We start from the raw sequence: 19,564 nt of genomic DNA, 5'->3' as shown, positions 1-19,564 counted from the left end.
AGAATGAAATATGACGAAGATGAACTACAATCTGATGCACATAAAACACACACACACACACACACACAGAGTGACATTTCATACCTTCTCAAGGCATATACTCTATAACCAACATGAAATTGTTTCATGGTGCTGATTCACAGCACTAGTAATTAAGTAAAAATTAATCTAATGATATAAAAATCATGTATTTAGATGTATTTGGGCTTTCATTCAGTTTGACTGACACAGCAAAGTTATAAAAGTTTATAAAACTACATTTTATACTAATGCATAATATATTTAGTTTGTGTGTATACAACTAGAAACAAGTAGTGTACTGATATGTTTAAAAAAGAGGTTGAGAAAATCACAATTCAAATTCTTCTAATTATTACTATTGTTATTGTTGTATATGTAGGCTACATTGCATAGTTTTACTGAAATAACATACAGTATAGCCTATGCCTCACTGCCTCTACAAACACAGGAAAACCACTGCAACTGACAGTAAAAGTATACATCTCTCTAATGCACTCGGCCAAAGACAAAAAGAACATATAGAAACAAAAAGAAGCCTGTATCATTAACTCGGCTATCATTCATGAGAGGTGAGTGTGTGCAGACTCAGTTGCACACACTCACTTGCTCATGCTCACTTTACTTCGTCAGTCATCTTTCAATGAAAGAATACACCAGATGTGCACAAACAAATATCGCTGCACATCCTACTCACCGGAGTCATTGGGCTATCAGCTGTTAAATAATTAGCAGCGCGAAGGAACAGGGCTCCACTGGGCACGTCCGGGCACGTCTGGCCCAGACGGGCACGTCTGGGCGGTGAGTGACGAAGTGTGGGCACGTTTACGTGGATCATGTTACCGACCGAGGGCAACCACATACACACACACATACTTGACAAAAGGGCACTTTGGGCATCGAGAGGAAAAGGGGCAGGTGCTCCAGCACCCCCCCCCCCCCCCCCGCACGTGCCAGTCACTTGACACTGACAAGCACATGCGCACGCACACACACACACACACACACACACACACACACACTATTTTGAGGCAAACTGAAGACTACCTGACCGTTCTTTAAATGTGATGCAAACATCACATTTCCACTTCCTGTTTGTGATGACGGTGTACTATCATTCCACAAGACAGTAACTACCACAATGAGACCTAAACAACCAACAGCTTCTGAAACACATGCAAATAGCTTTACCTGCCAAAATACACACGGAGTTTCCTTGTCAGTGGTCGGAGAGAAAGTCAGGGCAGGGTGGGGAGGGAATGAAAAAGCATAGCAGAGAACAAAGAATGCACCAACAATAGACAACTTAAATGCAGTTAACGGTTTAACGCAGAGGAACTTGAGAGGCAAAGAACAGTAAAAACAAGCACTTAATTACTCATTGAAGCATAAGGAAGGGATGAAGATTTATTGTTCTACTAAACAAAAATTGAGAGTTGGCTATGCTCTTCTTTTTAAGGCAATTGGTTAGTTAAAAGTAAGTGCAGTTAGTACCAGTTGTCTCTTCTCTTCCCTGCATGCAGTCACATTGTGATCTGTGATGGTTGCAAACGCTTACCCTCTTGTCCACTCATATTCAATACCCTGAATAGGTATACTACTGTCATGTAATTGTAAGACTTTAAATGAACTGTGCACATTCCTCCTATTCACAAAAAAACTGAGTCAGAGTGCGGCAAGTTGTAAATAAGTTAACAAGATTAAGGTTTATTCAGTGTTGTCCATGAATTCATTATCAACAGTGCATGAAGGTGGTAGCTTTAGGGTTAGGGTTAGGGTTAGTAGCAAACTAATATCCAACTAGGATTTTGGTTCTGGGACACAGCAAACCCCTACACAGCAAACCCCTGGCAATTCCTGCTAATTAATGCTCTTTAATTGGGACTGAATGAATGAGGAAATGAAGCAGTGCGTGTGTCAGAGGGAGGAGACAGAGGCAAACTCCGGGTTTGTTGAAGAAAACCTGCCAATGGGTTGATTCACAGACTCAGTTACCATACTGAGACAGTTTAAGTTACCTCTCTTTCTGAAACTGAAGACCCTCTGAAACAGGGCAGTGGTTGCTTACTTTTTTATGTGCTGCTTAATGCTGGGTAAGTAGTATCCACTGGATTTATCAAAGGAAGCTCACACTTGAAAAGAGCTCTTTGCTGTTGCTGGAACTGATGAAAACAGTGAGATTTATCCAGAACATAACAAAACACAATAAGCTGCAAGATGCTAAAATGCCCAGTAGAGCTGAAGGCAACTGCAGAGATAACTCTTTAAGACCATCACTGCAATTGACCCTTTTCGCATTTCACATCGATATTTCATCCATGGTTAAGTATACTGATAAGTGTAGCCTTAGGCTCGCTTCAGCATGCGTCAGCAGTGCATGAGCAGCGTCGAGCATGTTTTTTATTTCGGTGCTCATGTTATCAAGTAAGAGCGTGCACACTGCTCGCCTAAGCCGCACTTGTCAGGCATGTCTGAGCTGCGTGTCAGTTGCAGCACATCTAGAAAAATGGTGGCTCGCAGATTTTTTACACGTAATGCGCATTTGTCAGCACAAATCAACAGTGAATATGGTGTTTTGATGATTATAATGACTCTATATCACTTTTTACTGCAGTTTAAAAGTCTCTCTCTGTCACAGAGAAGAGGAAATACAAAGAGGTCTGTTTTACTCCAACTTCCCTGCTTCACTTTAAAAACAAAAGCCCTCTGACAGCGTCTCTGTGGACAAAATCCCATCAATTGCTGATACAAGGCATTTTATTTTGAAGCATTTACAGGACCGTGTTGTCAGCTGTGCAGAAGCTTGTAAAACTTCATAAATGGGTGAAATGTGTGCTTATAAATGTGGAAATACAGTACTAATAGCTGCGGGCTGTGACGCAACAGCGACGTTGCAACAACGCTGCATGTGTGAACACCACAAGCATGAAACATGTTGCTTGCTCGGCGAGGCTGACGTCTTGCACTCCTGACGCACGCTGTGTGAAACGGGCCTTAGTCTTGCAGTTGGTAGTTCCATGTACTCACTGGGGAAGAAAAACAGTTGGTCGTTACACTCCTCATCAGTACAGGAGCAGAAGTGAGCCATCCCATTTGTTGTGTTCTTTTCCTTCATCACACAGGTGGAGCTGTTGTAGTCATCCAGCACAACACCATAGAGCAGCTTGGATGGGTCATGACACAAAGTTTCAATGGTGAAGCCTGACTCATTCTTCCTCCTGATAGACAGACAGCGCAGTGATGCATTGATTACAACTGTAACATCTATTTAGCTATCTAATAAATCTCATCTGAGAGATAAGGCTGTTTTTTGCTCTCTGGTACCTACCAAATAGAGACACAGACCTCGTTGCTGTCCATACAGATAGAGGTAATGGAGCAGTTAGACATGCAGGTCCCTGTACCACTACAAGAGGAAAGCTCCAGATCACAGAACTTACAAAGTTGACTCATGGGGTAAGAAGGAGGCATACCTACAGGAGACACACAAAAGTTTCCATCAGGTTGGCATCATCTTTCAGGCAAGTACTGTAATTACACTGAAAATACTGTGATATTTAATGACAGATCTGTTTAGGTATTTGATTTCCTCCATAATACCAAGGCCTATGCACTGATTCCATTTTGGACTTTATATATTATAAATTGGGTAGTGAAGTTCAGTTAGTAAGATAAGATAAGATAATCCTTTATTAGTCCCACAGTGGGGAAATTTCCAACATTGCAGCAGCAAAGGGATAGCAAAGTAGCAAGATAACTGTGCAAAATAAATTATATTAATAAATAAGTACAAAAACGTGCAGGATGAAGATGTAGGAAATAAGCACAGAGGACGACATAAACAAACAATATATACAGTATTTACAACGCCGAGAAACTCAACAGTTAAATAAAGGAAGTTCACAGTTGCATGGGTGAAAGTGAAATTGCACTTGTGGTATTAAACTGTACAAGTGGAGTCAGTTATTGTTGTGTGTGGTCTACTGGGAGCAGTGCTGGTTGTGCAGTCTGACTGCAGCAGGGAGGAAGGACCTGCGGTAATGCTCCTTCACACACTTGGGGTGAAGCAGTCTGTCACTGAAGGAGCTTTCCAGTGCAGTCAGGGTGTCATGCATGGGGTAGGAGTCGTTCTCCAGCATGGATGACAGCTTAGCCATCATCCTCCTTTCTCCCACCACCTGCACTGAGTCTAAGGGGCACCCCAGGACAGAGCTGGCCTTCTTGATAAGTTTGTCAAGTCTCTTCCTCTCAGCAGTCGTGATGCTGCTGCTCCAGCAGACCACTCCATAGTAAATGGCTGATGCCACTACAGAGTCAAAGAAGGTCCTCAGGAGTGATCCCTACACTCCAAAGGACCTGAGTCTCCTCAGCAGGTATAGTCTGCTCTGACCCTTTTTGTAAAGTGACGTTGTGTTGATTGACCAGTCCAGTTTATTGTTCAGGTGAACACCCAGGTACTTGTAAGAGTCCACTATCTCAATGTCCATTCCCTGGATGTTCACCGGTGTCAGAGGGGAGCGTCTGCACCTGCGGAAATCCACCACCAACTCTTTGGTTTTCTCATTGATGTGGAGGCGGTTCCGCTGGCACCAGTCCACAAAGTCCTGAGTCAGTTCTCTGTACTCACTGTCGTCCTCATCTATGATGAGACCGACAATTGCAGAGTCATCAGAGAACTTTTGCAGGTGGCAGTTGGTGGAGTTGTACATGAAGTCTGCAGTAGAGGGTGAAGAGGAAAGGAGCCAAGACGGTTCCCTGCGGGGCCCCCGTGCTGCAGACGACCATGTCGGAAACACAGTCCTTAGCCCTCACCTACTGCGGTCGGTCCGTGAGGTAGTCCAAGATCCGGGATGAAACGTGGGAGTCCACGCCTGAGTCCTCCAGCTTGTCCCTCAGAAGCTCAGGCTGAATGGTATTGAAAGCACTGGAGAAATCAAAAAACATGATCCTCACAGTGCTCCCAGGCTTTTCCAGGTGAGCGAGAGCTCTGTGTTGGAGGAAGATGACAGCATCATCCACTCCGATGCCTGGCTGGTGCGTAAACTGAAGTGGTTCCATAGATGAACTCACCAGGGGGCGCAGATGGACAAGCACCAGCCTCTCCAGGGTCTTCATCAGGTGCGATGTCAGAGCCACGGGCCTGAAGCTGTTGAAGTCCTCCAGGTGTGGTGACCTTTTCTTCTGAACTGATACCACACAGGAAGTTTTCCACAGCTCAGGCACTCTCCCAAGTTTCAGGCTCATGTTGAAGACATGCACCACTATCCCGCACAGCTGGTCTGCACAGGACTTGAGGAGCCTGGAGCTGATCCCGTCTGGACCGGCTGCCTTTTTTATCTTGATCTTCCTGAGCTCATTTCTCACCTGGATTGTTGAGAGGGACAAGCAGGGGGACTGAGTGCTGGGGGGTGGGGGTGGAGTGGTCAGTCTCTCAACAGGAGGAGCATCAGCAGGGGGTGGCTGAGAGGTGAGAACTGTGTGGAGGGGGGCAGGAGTGGAAACGGGGGTGGAGCAATTTACTGAGGACGCAGATGAGGGGGGGTGCAGCAGGGATGACTGGGCCGGGGGATGGGCAGGTGGCTTATCAAACCTGTTGAAAAACAGGTTCAGGTCATTAACCCACTTCTGATCCCCCACAGCCTGGGTGTTGGGCTCCTTGTGGCCGGAGATGGTGTTAAGGCCCCCCCAGACTCCCCCCTGATGTTGTTTTTTCTGCAGCTGGTCCTCCATCTTCCTCCTGTAGATGTTTTTCCCCTCCCTGATCTTCCACTTCAGCTCTCTTTGCACAGCCTTCAGCTCCTCCTTGTTTCCTGATTTAAAGGCCCTCTTTTTTTCTCCTTGAGGAGAGCTTTTATATCAGGATTAATCCAGGGTTTGTTGTTGGAGAAACATTGTCCAGGGTTGGTGGTTGGAGAAACATTACAGTCCTGGTGGTTACGGTGTTCTCCACACAAAAGTTTTAGTGGGTTATGCAGTTTGTGAGACTGTCAGTGTCCTCCCCATGAGGATCACAAAGTTCCTCCCACACAGTTGTCTCGAAACAGTCTCTCAGAGCCTCTTCAGTCTCTTCAGACCATCTTCTCACTGTGCGGGTGACGGCTGGTTGTCTGTGTACAAGGGGTCTGTACACAGGCAGGAGATGAACCAGGTTGTGATCCGATCTTCCCGGGGTGGGGGGTGTGGGTGTGGGGGGGGGGGGTGATGAGTTGTATGCCTCCTTGGAGTTGGCATAAAATAAGTCCAGCATTTTATTGTCTCGGGTGGGGCAGGTGACATACTGGGTGAAAGTAGGCAGAGTAGAGGACGGAGAGGCATGATTGAAGTCCCCAGAGATCAGAAGGAGGGCCTGTGGGTGCTGCGTCTGCAGCCTGCAGGTGACAGAGTGCAGGACATCGCAGGCTGCGTCGCCATTAGCAGAGGGGGGGATGTACGCCGCTATGGTAATTACGTGCGAGAATTCCCTCTGCAGGTAATAGGGTCTCATGCTAACGGCTAACAGCTCAATGTCCTTACAGCAGAGTTGCTCTTTAATAGTGATGTGCCCAGAGTTACACCATCTATCATTAACAAACACAGCCAGCCCTCCTCCTTTCCTCTTACCGCTCTCCATGGTCCTGTCCGCCCGCACCAGTTGAAAGCCGTCCAGTGTTGTGTGAGTGTCCGGAGTTTTGGAGTTAGCCAGGTCTCTGTAAACAGCATGATGCTGCACTCACGATACTCCCGCTGGTGCCGGGCCAGAGCCGCCAACTCATCCATCTTATTTGGGAGAGATCTTACTTTTCCCATAATGATGGACGAGAGGACGGGTCTGTAGCGTCTTTTCTTAGCCCTGCGTTCAGCTCCGGCCCGAGTCCCCCGTCTCCTCCTCCTCAGCTCTCGGGGAACGTCGGGTCTCTCGTGAGGCATGACGGCTGAGTTACAGAGGGCCAACAGCTGATCCCGTGTGTAAACAACAGACGCACGGCTGTGATCTCCGGACGCAGTTGTAAGCAGAGAAAAAATAGTTAGGAGAACCAGAGCAAACTTCAGAGCTTTGGTCTCCATCATGTCGTAAGTAAAGTAAAAGACTCGTGCAAGAATAATTAAAAGAAATCTTTTTCCCCAAAGGAGCAATTCGAATCAAATCATTTAAAATCCCAATGACAGCATGGTTGACCTCTGATATCCCGAATCAAGGTGTTGCACTGGATGGGTGGACCTTGTTGGGAGCCATAAGGACACAAGACTCTGATGCAAATTTAAAAAATGCACTGCAGGAATGTAATGATGCCATCAGCAGCAACATGCCCAGGCAACAGGATGGAATCTTCATAGTAGCTGCTGTTTTTAATCAACTCATCCTTCAACTCCAAAGATGTGGCAGGATCAAGGACAAATGAATGTTTTTTTTTTAAACTTTGTTATAAAAATGACTAATAAATTATATCTCCCTCCTACAACAGGAGCGAATGAGTTTTTCAGTCTGTAAGCCCTGCATTTAAGCTTACTAAATTTATGGCCAGATGGAAGCAGTGAGAACTCACTGCAGAGTGGATGGCTCGGATCGGGTTAAGATTGACAGGGCCTCCCTGAAAAACCTCACCTTTAAAGGTGAGGAAGATTGTTTAGTGGCTCTCCAGCAATCTTATTGCACACCTCGACAATTCCCTGCAGGAAATTCCTGCATCTTAAGCCTCCTGCAGACTGTAAGATTTTTGCAATGTTATAAGTACAGTGTCAGCCACACTGTGCAACATAGATCTGAATAAACTTGGGTACGACATAAAGTTTGATGTGTGCAGACTGTGGTGGTGAAAAAGTTTCAAAAGATTTGTCTGCTTAAAGCAATGTGCTTAAGCATTCCCAAACATTGCAGAAAATCACGTTAGTTAAAAATAGCAATCCGATGTTGAATTCTGTGTTGAAATCCGCAGAATAAAAGCTAATCAGCAGCTAAACGAGGTGCCATAAGGTTGCATTATGGATGTGTTGGTGGCTCAGAAAAATGACAATTAGGCGATGGAAAACAAAAAGTCCTCATGGTGTGTTCAAAGCAAGAAAAAAAAAATGTAAGTATGCAACAATAATATAGCTGTATAGTGCACAGTAATGATAAAATTAAAGCAAATATTTGAAGTACTTTGTTAAATTAATTTTATCTAGTAATAATCACTTTTACATGCAGTAATGATAAAGTAATTTAATCACTTTTAGTCAAGTAAAAATGATTTGCATGAATAAGGAGTAGTTTAAAAATGTGATTAATCATGATTAATCACAGCCTAAAATTGTGATTAATCAGATTAAATGTTTTAGTCGATTGAAGTCCAGATAACCCGTTTAACATGTTTGAAATTATTTTTAAAAAATCTTTAAAAGAATGTGATGGTAAGAACAGATATTTAGGGATGCAGTTCAATTATTTTTTTTAAGGATCTGAACATGTGGAATGTTTAAGAAGATGTTAAAAAGGATAAAATCTCTAAAATTATAAGATGGTGAGCAAAGATGGAAATGTTAAAATGTTCCAAAAATGTTAAAATGAGAAGAACATGTTTTAAAAAAAAAAAAAAGGGTAAACAGATTATTTTTATAAAATCTGTTTTCACGCTTGAGTGAAACACAATTGCAATAATATTATAAAATAAAAATACATGTAAGTTTTATGTGCCAACCATGAAAGAGGTTTTTGTTTGTTGTGGTTTGATTGCTTTGTGTTTCACCTGATAGATGCAAAGCCAGAGGCTTAAATGTAGTTGCAAAAAAATCTTAATTTAAGTCCATTAATTACTATTGGTAAAAATGTATAGGTCCGGTGACTAAGAGAAGCACAATGTAATAATATCTAACTGGTATCTACTATGTTCCATGTCTGTTTCATAAGAGATTACTAATCACTGTCTCTCTTCTTTTTAGGCTCTGAATGTGGAGGTGCAAACAGTGCTCTGAGACTGTATCTACGAGGTACCAGTTACTAAAACACTACAAATTGAAGCATTATCATTTTGGTCGGAGACACTCATATCCATGCACATACTATGAATGCCCATGCTCATTCAAAACATGGAATGCTCTTAAAACTCATCTGAGTTGATGCCATGTTGATGTATTACATACTAGAAGTGCAGAACAAGGAGTTTCTACGTGTGCCCTGGAAGTGAAATACCATCTAGTAGAGACTATTTTTCTCACATCAACAATCACCTGAAGCGTTATGAAACAGTAACTTGTGTGTTTCAGAATTGTACGTTTCAAACTAATATATATGCTACTTACAAATCACACAAGAATAGGAGGCATCCACATTGCACAGTTAAAGACTTAAAAGTTGAAGTAGTGAAAGGTGGTACTGTAAATGATGACCATCATGCTTCTGAAGATGATCCAGCTGATCTTGGAGAAACTGCTTTGGACTTAGATTGTCAAAATTTGATTGAAACTGACACACCAAATGAGAACTTGCAAGAAACAATCATACAAAAATTGGCAACTGTTCTTTTGAAATTAGAGGTTTTTAAACATCTGCCATGTTCAGCAGTTGATGGCTTGCTTGAGGAGTTACATTTCATTTTGACCTCAGCAGCGCTGCCTGTATCACACAGTACAGCTTTTGACATTTTCAATAAACATAATCTACAGGTTGACCAGTTGATAATTGATGAACTCAGTGTTGCCATTTCTACTAATAATCCTTTGGTAAAAGCTATTGCTAAGGGAGGTCCACTGGCATCTGCCTTCAAACGCAAACAATACTACAAGGAAAAATTTAAGGTTGTGGAACCTGTCGAGTATATACTGGAGGCAAGGTCCAACAAAACATTTCAGTACGTTTCCTTACTAAAGTCTCTGCAGCAGTTACTTGCTCGTAAAGATATAGTTGATAAGCTTGTTGATAATCATACAACCTCATCTGCAAATGTAAACCAGTATTCGTGTTTTCAGGATGGTGAGCATCACAAAAAAAATCCTTTTTTTGGTGAGGATTTAAGGATTTCCCTATGTTTTTATATCGACGACTTTGAGGTTTGCAATCCGTTGGGAACGTCGCGCAAGAAACACAAACTTTGTGCAGTTTACTGGATTTTAGGTAACTTACCTCCTGGTTGCAGCTCGACCCTGTCCTCAGTCTACTATTATGCAAAAGTGATTATGTTAAAACTTTTGGCTATGAAAAGATATTTGAACCTCTGTTGCATGATGTAGTGATTCTGGAACAGCAAGGCCTATATATTCCACATCTTGGAGTTTTTATCAAGGGCACAATACAGTGTGTAGTTGCTGACAATTTGGGCGCTCATGGGCTAGCTGGATTTGTAGAGAGTTTTTCAGAAAAATATTTCTGTCATTTTTGTACAGCTCAGCTTTCTGACATCCAGACGCAGGAAGTAAAAACAGTTTTTGAGTGCAGAACCAAGGAAGTTCACCAGCTTCACGACAAAACAGCTCAAGAAAAGGGGATAAGCTGTTTTGGGGTAAGAAAGTCTTGCATTTTAACTGACAGCCTTTCTCACTTTAATGTGACAACAGGTTATCCCCCAGATATTGTCTACGACATATTTGAGGGCATAGTTCCTGTCAAACTAGCACGGTGCATTGGTGTGCTTATATCTAAAAAGTTGTTCACTCTAGATCACCTCAATAATCTTATCCATTCTTTTCCTTACAAAGAAGGAGATAAAATTAACCGGCCTCATTTGTTACCAAAAACTTTACAAAAGCATCACACAGTAGGTGGCAACGCCCACGAAAACTGGTGTCTCCTTCAGTTACTCCCTTTTATTGTAGAAGAACTTGTTCCCAACGAGGAACCTGCTTGGCAGGTGATTTTGGATTTAAAAGATATTGCAGAATTAGTTGTTGCACCTGTTCATAGTCTAGAATCAATTGCTTACTTGGAGTACAAAATGTCAGATCATCAAAAACGTTATCAGGAACTGTTTCCCGATCAGAGGTTGTTGCCGAAACATCATTTTCTGGAGCACTATCCAGAAATGATAAAATGTTTTAGTCCCCTTGTGTCATTATGGACCATGCGTTTTGAAGCCAAACACAGCTTTTTTAAGCAGGTGGTTAGGCATTTAAACAACTTTAGGAATATAACTTTATCATTGGCAACAAAACATCAGTTAATGATTGCGCATCATATGCTCTGTCCTGACAATGAAAACCTCTCCTTGGATGTTGTTCAAATCTCAGAGGTCCCCATTGATGTCCTCAATGATGATGTTGTGAACCCACTTACCCAGAAATACCCTGAAATCACTACTGTAAACCTTGCTCAAAGTGTCACTGTTAATGGCATAAAGTACAAAAAAGGTATGATAGTTGTGCATGGATCATGCGGTGGTCTGCCAGAATTTTCAGAAATAATTCAGCTGTGCATAATAAGAAATGATTTGAGTCTCATCATTAAAAAACTGACCTCATGGTACAGAGACCACTATCAAGCTTTTGAGTTGCATCCAACAAGACAGTTTCCGGTGGCTGAGTTGAAGGAGCTTTCAGACCAGTATCCTCTGGCTGACTACAGAGTTGGATCTGTACAAATGGTGACTTTAAAAAGATTTGTACTTGTGACAGGTAATTTCTTTAAATGAAATATGGTAAAATGGTTTGTCAGTTATTAAAACTCAGTTACTCCTAAATAAAGTATTACAATGCTGAAATTCATTATGCAAAAGCTGATGAGATTTATGTGAGAAAATTAAGTATTTTGTTTTTGTTTTTCAGAATGAACACATGATGGCTGTTTCCCTAAGAGTTGTGCTTGGAGTGGACAATGCATCAAAACTAATTCAACTGCCCAATGGGATGCCGGATTCAGTAGAGGCTCTCAAAGAAGAAATTAAAAGACAATTCAACTTGCCTGGACGTTTCAGACTGCAGTACAGAGACATTGAATTTGACAATGAGTTTGTGAACTTGACAGAGATCTCAGAAATCAAAGACAGGAGTACTGTTAAAGTCATTTACTTAACAGATGAGTCAGACACAACCACACATCAACCTGTTTCACAGTGGTTAGATTGCAGTTCTTTGTGCTCAGCATCAGACACAGATATACTTTCCTCATCTGAATCTACATCTTCAGGTTCTTCCCTTAGGTCACAACCATGGCCCCAAAATTTCCAGATACCCCAGTTTAATTATGACGTACAGATTCAGTTGGAAAGAGCCAACCAAGCCTTCCTGAACAGTGGTACTCTTTTGAGTCCAAGTCCCAAACTAAAGTCAGATATACTTGATGGTTTGGCATTAGAAATTGTCAAATACAAAGTTTATCCTTCAAGTTCAGAGTTTGATGATGTCGCCCAGGCCCTGATAACAAAGTATCCTTGTTTAAAGGAGCAGGGATCAGATACTGGCTTCTATGGATGGAAAATTAGTTTGAAATATAAAATGGCAAACTACCGCACAAGACTGAGGAACATTGGCTGCCCAGAGTTGAGCATCAATTCTGTCAAAGAAAAGCGAGGTGCCATGGGTCAAAGTCCAAACCAGGTAAAGAGGCCAAAGAAAGCAGAAGTGAACTTCTGTCCTGATTACCCAGCAGGCGAGAACAAAGAAAGCCTTGAAAAGGAAAGGGAAGCACTTACATTAGAGGTGAAGAAGAAGAACAACCTTCAGCTAATCAACTGTAAAATGGAGAAAACCTTTGCCCATCGGAGACGAGAAGTCATTGAAGATATGCCCTTCATAGCCGAGTTCAGAAACAGATGGCCAGCCCTGTTTTCTGAGAATCAGGTTATGTTCATGTTTTTTGTTTTTCTTATAGTTGTACATTTATTGAACAAAATGCTCTTAATTTTGAAAAGAAAAAAAAAAAAACGACTCAAGTATGTCAGTGTTGGTGTAATTCTTTTTAACCAGGTGAAAACCATGGAGCTATGGAGAAATTCCATGCATGTGGTCAATATGTCTGCATTACAATGCCCAGTATATTAAAATAAATGCAAACCATTAACGCACCACCTCAAAAGTTAGAGCCAATAGCAGACTTATGGTTATATTTCCACAACATGTGACCAGTTGAAAGTGATGTGAGATTATTTCAAGTTTCATGTGAGATTCTGTCTCAATGTGTTTCAGGTAAATGCAGAGTTTACCCGCATTACCACGATCCCCCTGCTGTCAACCTTTATGGCTCAACTGGATCATTACTCCAGCCAACTGATGAAGGTTTTCAAAAAGAAGGGAGGGGCAGCAGGACGCAGAATCAGCCAGATCATGGAAGCCATGGACCAGGTGTGTGTTTTTCACTTAAACCCTGACTCAGAGTTGAATGCTCAACATAAATAAGCTGTTTGGTGTTACTGTTTTACCACTTCACCTCTTACCACATCTTTCACTTTCAATCAAGTTCAAATATGCTTTGGACTCATATCATAATCAAATATAGTATTATAAAAGAATGAAGTCATGAGCCTCATTAACACAATGTCTAATTCTATTTCATCATTCAATATCCTCTGTTTATGTCTCTTCAATATTAAGAATTACAAATCTAAAACCATCAGTTATTTTACTTTATTTTCATTTCTTTTTGGTCTCCCACAGAATCCAAGCACTGAAGTGAGACGGGAATGCATACTGAAAGCATTATGCGTCGACTTAAATGAAGATCCTCACAACCTTGTTAAGAAGTACATGGTGAGCTATGACACTGTTGATCAACCATCACTATTAATATAGAAAATGACTTTTTGACCCTGTTTTCATGTTAATATTTCAAAAACCTGCTTAGATAGCGTACACTCAAATACTCTTGTTGATATGTGTAATTATGACAATTTAGCATCAAATTTTCCAATGATAGCAGAATATATATATATATGTGTGTGTGTGTGTGTGTGTGTGTATGGTCACAAGTATAGAATTTAGAATAGACACTGCAGGCTGATAAGAATCATTCCAGTTTTAAAAAAAACAAAACAAACAAAACATGATGCCACAGAGCTCTGTGGCCCGAACAAGTACTTCCTAATAGGATAATGCAGATTCATTGTTCATCGAACACAATTACCAGTCTTATTCTTTAAAGACACTGGCATATATTAATGAAAAATATACATTAATAATACACATTTGATTAATACTGTTTCTTTCTGCTATTTTGAGGATGCTGATGCTGGTGCAGAGGGAGAAATGGAGAAAGTGGTTTTGGGCATCTACGTTGTGCAGCGAGGGGGAGCAGAGGCAACAGATCTACCTGAGGATGTTGGCATCATTGTTGAAGGATGTACGGTGCTGCAAGACTTGAGAGATGTGGCAAATGGCTGCGCAGCCCTCTTTGGCTTGATCTATTGTTTAAACTTGAGCTATCCCAAGGACCTGCGATACACTTTCGAGTTTCTTCAAAAAGTGGTGATGGGATTGGATGGGAACAAGCTCTCCACTAAGGTGCAAGTCCTCAAAAACAAACTGCATGAGTAAATTGCCATCAAGACTGTGGATAAGAACTGGATTTGGATTGGATTTGTGCTGATTCTTACACAAGAGAAAAAACGAGCGCTTTGGGACTGTGGACTGATGCTGGACTCAGCTGTTCAGTTTCAAGACATTTTTTTGTTGGTCTGTAATTGTGTTATTTGAAATTTTCCACCTGTGGTACATTTTTACACAAGTGGTGGAGTTGGAATTCATGAAGCTGGAATTCAAAGTAAGATGGCCTGCAGCAAATCTTACCTGACACTCTGAAGCATGGTCATGACGGTCAGAGATACTCATATCTATGCATATACTATGAATGTGGAGGTGCAAACAGTGCTCTGAGACTGTATCTACGAGGTACCAGTTACTAAAACACTACAAATTGAAGCATTATCATTTTGGTCAGAGACACTCATATCCATGCACATACTATGAATGCCCATGCTCATTCAAAACATGGAATGCTCATAGAACTCATCTGAGTCAATGTCATGTTGATGTGTTACATACTAGAAGTGCAGAACAAGGAGTTTTTACGTGCCTTTTGTGCCCTGGAAGTGAAATACCGTCTAGTAGAGAGTATTTTTCTCACATCAACAATCACCTGAAGCGTTGAAAGAAGAGTTGAATGAAACAGTAACTTGTGTGTTTCAGAACTGTATGTTTTGTGCTACTTAAAACTATAACAAGAATAGGACGCATCCACATTGCACAGTTAAAGACTTAAAAGTTGAAGTAATGAAAGGTGGTACTGTAAATGATGACCATCATGCATCTGCAGACCATCCAGCTGATCTTGGAGAAACTGCTTTGGACTTAGATTGTCATAATTTGATTGAAACTGACACACCAAATGAGAACTTGCAAGAAACAATCATACAAAAATACAACTGTACAAACTACAAACTGAGGTTTTTCACATCTGCCATGTTCAGCAATTGATGGCTTGCTTGAGGAGTTACATTTCATTTTGACCTCAGCAGCACTGCCTATATCACACAGTACAGCTTATGACATTTTCGATAAGCATATCCTTCAGGTTGACCAGTTCATAGTTAACCAAATGTTTAAATTATCTATAAAACCTATTTGGTTCAACAAATGTAGATTTAAACAGGTGTGGGGTTAAGAGTAACAAGATACATCTATACTCTTCATTTTGATTTCCTAATTTTCAGTTTTTGTGAATGTCTGTGTATATTGTACAGATTCACAAACTATTTGTAATAGTTCTATTATTTCCTAATGAGCATAATAAAGGCTCAAGTGAAATGAAGCAACTTACATTGTATTTATTTAACTTTTTTATTTAGCCAGTACAACTAGGGTGTTAGATTAACACAAACGCATCACATTAATTATATTCATTTGTGTTAAGTTAATTGAACTCAATAATATTAAGTTAACTTAATGTGGTCTCAGTAAATCCAACATAATGTTTTTATGTTTATGCAACATAACAGTATCATGTAGTTTTAAAGTAAGAATATTAAGTTGGATTTACTAAATATGTGTTGTTCACATTAATAGTTTTTTGCTTTTCCTGTTTAAACAACACAGTTGTGTGGGACCGGTTGACATGACTTTGTTAAGTAAAATCAACATTTCATTTCTTAGAGTGTAGGCACAGATCTAGAAGTGGCAATGACCTTGTTTCCTGTTTTCTGGTTGTTTTAGATTTAAAATCAGCATTCAAATTATGAACCTCATATTAAAGGAGGAATCAGACTTAGGATAGTTACATTATTTGATATCATCACCTTTGCTGGTTGTGGTGCAGTGGGTTGCCTGCTTCTGGACTGGTAATGTAATCAGTACAATCTGACTTGCTACATAACTGCATGACTTGAGCCGCCTATGCCTCAGTTATCTCCCTCTGCTCTGTGACCTGTTCAGACCTGCCTCGCCGACTCCAAGCCCCCTGACTGACTGCCAAAACAATGTAAAAAATTCAGGTAAGCAATGTAAGCCTGTGTCAGTGTGAAGGTCAGGGAGCTTACATGTGCCTAATGCATATTCAAGTCTGGAAAGAAGTTTTCACCATGTGTGGCAGGTCTGGTTGGAAGCTTTGCATCGTACACAAATGTTGTAGTGCAGAAGGTTGGTGTTAGAGTTGACGAAACCCTCCTTCAGCTGAGTTTTAGTTGCCGTGTCGCCAAGCATCTGCCCTGGTTCAGCTTCATAGTGCACTGAATTCTTTCCTGCTCTGTCATGTATATCAGCTTGTCCTACGCTTTTGTTTGAAATTAACTGCTGTGACTGTTTCTGGTTCAACTCTAGTTGGCGCCTGGCCATGTACAAACGCCTGGCCATGTACAAACGTCTTTAGCTCGATCCAATAATTCATTGAGTTTTATTCTTTAATTTTTCTGAAAAAGTTACGTTAATGGGCTTCATTGTTTGTCTAAAATAAGTGAGTATTTACTACAGCACTAGCTACTACATTTTCGGCCCTCTGTGATTTGTAACACTAATTTAATACAATCCTACAATTACAATTTACCAGCACACTGCTGTGTCATGTTGTTATTTTAACTATTTTTCTTATCCATCATAACACTATCAGTCCTGACACTTTTTTTATAAAGTTCTGCCCTCTCTAAATGTCTATCTAAGTTTATCCCTCCATATCTTGTCTTATAACTCGCCACTAACTACGCCTGTCTTAAGCTCCTGGCCTTGTGGGAAATGGTGTTTGCAACCTTTTGTGTTGTAGGGCTGGATTCATAGTCATCAGCATTTTTACAAACACTAAATATATATTAGATTTCATTACTTAATCCAAGGGCTCTTATTACACTGAGCCTGAAGTGTGGGCTGTAATGCTCGACTGAACCCATCTAATACCAGCATCTTGATTGTTGAGTGAAAAGTTAAATAACCTCCTTCGGGCATGGATTCAGCACTAAATAATGATTTGTGGCTGATATGTTTTTTCAACAAAAAGTTGATTATATTTATAAAGGCTGTTCCTTTCCTTCATTGCATAAACAAAAATCTGTGAAATTGCAAATATCTTTTTTCTTAAAAGAATGCTACTACTTAAGAGATATCTCCTACTTCACAGAAAAGTTCATTCTAATTGTGTGTGTACGTGGAGATTTTAGTTTTCCACGTAACACCTCTCTAAGTTGCATTTTGGTCTAGGTTCGACTCCCATTATGACTAAGCATCAACCTCCAGGGCTTTAAATGAAGCTAATACATAGTTCCACAAAACTGCAGTTCCTTTAATGGCCATTTGAGGCTTGCTTCAGATGCCAGTAATTCCCCAAAGACCCCATGTTGAAATGCAAATATGGTCACTTTCGGCTTCAAAAATGGCATGTAATGCTGAACTTCAGTTGATGTAGTGGTGGCTTTGTAAACATTTTTTTTTTACAGTCTATGATTGAGACATCCTAAAATCATGTTTGTGCATCTACTAGGATTTAATGTAAGCACGAGACACTTTCCCCCTTCAGCTGATCAGTGCAAAAATGTGACAAACTCTTGCCTGATGTCAGACAGAATATTACTCATTGCACTGTGTTTCCATCATCATCAGTCTGACATTGCATTCACTCTGACTGAATTCCAGGGAATTCCATCTCCATCCCTGGGGGTTGGACATTTAATTCTCCCTAGCCAGTCATCGGACACCCAAATATCTGCCTGAATCTAATGTCACTGTAAGTCCACTATGTGTCTGCACCATTAACATCCTTGTGTACTCCTGCGGTAAGAAAAGTCCACACACCATTTTACAGTTATTGTACAGTTATTGTATTGTATGACACCACCTCTGGTCATTCACACTGGTGATTATCATCTGCAGCAGGCTGTGTTGGGCTACCCCTGACCAATCCCATCCAAGCCAGCTGGAGGGGTTGTGTATGAGATGATCCAGCCCACCCAGCTAGCATGGCTTTTGTCTCATCCCCTCTCCCAGACATCTGGCAGTGTGTTGAGGCACTCTGGCAGCAGCTGCTGAAGGACAAGAGCTGTGGCTGTGTATATGATGTTTTATCTCAGGGTGTGGGGTCACACAGAGAAGTTTAACTTCTAAAAAGACAACAGGGAATGAATGTAATGACAAATTAAGGTCTACAATGCATACACAAACGGTTTGCCTTTCCATGTCAGCTGGCAGTGATGCACTGTCACCAGCTTAGCCTTTTTTTCATGTTGCTCCCCCATGGGCCAGCCTTGGCAGAGGTTGGAACACATTTGAACACATTTTTAGCATCCACCCTGTTGCTGGTTGCTTGCTGCCTGACATAGTTTTCAACGGAGTGGAGTTGCAACTGCGTGTTAACAGAATGGGTGGATAAGACCCTGAGACTGGGCTATTCTCTCCAGATTTGCATCCCTCTACCATTCATTGGCATCAAATAGGTGAAGAGATGAATAGATTACGTCTCAGCAGAGATCAACAGGTGCCATGGCCAAGAAAGCTGCTCAACCACTTTTTCAACCCTATGTCTCATCCCTCCTCTGTTGGAGAGAAGGAGTCGAGACCAGTTGTCCGTCATTCTGGTAGCACCAAGTCACCGCTGTGCTGTAGCATGTAGAAATGTCTCAAATGGTGGCAGCCAAGCCCTGGACCACTCACCAATTCTGGGGGCCTCTGTCCCAGGGGGGTGGGTACAATAGGCACGTTGCCCACTCTGAATTAACCTCCTGGATTGTCTGTGGAGATTGTGCAGAACACAGGCAGCGAGAGCGGGGTCCACCACTGCCTTTTACAAGGCAAAGGAGCTGGGATTCCAAGAGGATCTGTTCCGTCCTTTTTGCAGTGTTCTATTGATAGATGACTTTCAAATGCTATGTGAGGGCTTTGGAAACAGACCCGTCTTTGCCTATGCTCTCATGATGCAGTTCCTGCAGGGGGGTCAGGAGACAATGCCCAGTGATCGGACCACGATGGGACCTGTCATTGGTGCTCAGGGCTGTCGGCGAACTTGTTCAGTGGGTTGAGTGTTGAAGACATATGTACGGTTTCATATGTTCATATGGTTTTATTTCATGGACAGGTTGTCCTCCCTTTAGGATCTATGCTGCATAAAATGACACAGGCCTGGTAAGAAGTGTTGGCATATTGTCAGTTCTGTTGCACTTGACTCCCCTCTGGGCATGGTACACCAAGAAGTTTCCGT

General features: G+C 41.5%; 1 protein-coding gene across 2 annotated transcripts in view; it reads right to left on the bottom strand.

Moving 5' to 3' along the window:
- The window catches only part of LOC121945114 (TGF-beta receptor type-2-like), a 107,927-nt gene that overhangs the window by 74,640 nt on the left and 13,723 nt on the right, over positions 1-19,564 (bottom strand). For both annotated transcript variants that reach the window (XR_006105943.1, XM_042489139.1), the window contains exons 2-3: positions 3,347-3,491; positions 3,046-3,236 (exon numbers count right to left, since the gene is read on the bottom strand). Coding sequence is in view for 1 of the 2 variants with exons in the window: in XM_042489139.1 (XP_042345073.1) it covers positions 3,046-3,236; positions 3,347-3,491 (336 nt within the window). In the remaining variant the exon portion in view is untranslated. The remainder of the gene's footprint in view (positions 1-3,045; positions 3,237-3,346; positions 3,492-19,564) is intronic.

This window comes from Plectropomus leopardus, chromosome 7 (genome assembly GCF_008729295.1).
Source record: "Plectropomus leopardus isolate mb chromosome 7, YSFRI_Pleo_2.0, whole genome shotgun sequence".
NCBI classification, from domain to species: domain Eukaryota; kingdom Metazoa; phylum Chordata; class Actinopteri; order Perciformes; family Serranidae; genus Plectropomus; species Plectropomus leopardus.
The sequence above is the reverse complement of the archived record's forward strand: the minus strand, read 5'-3'. Positions and strand labels throughout refer to the sequence as shown.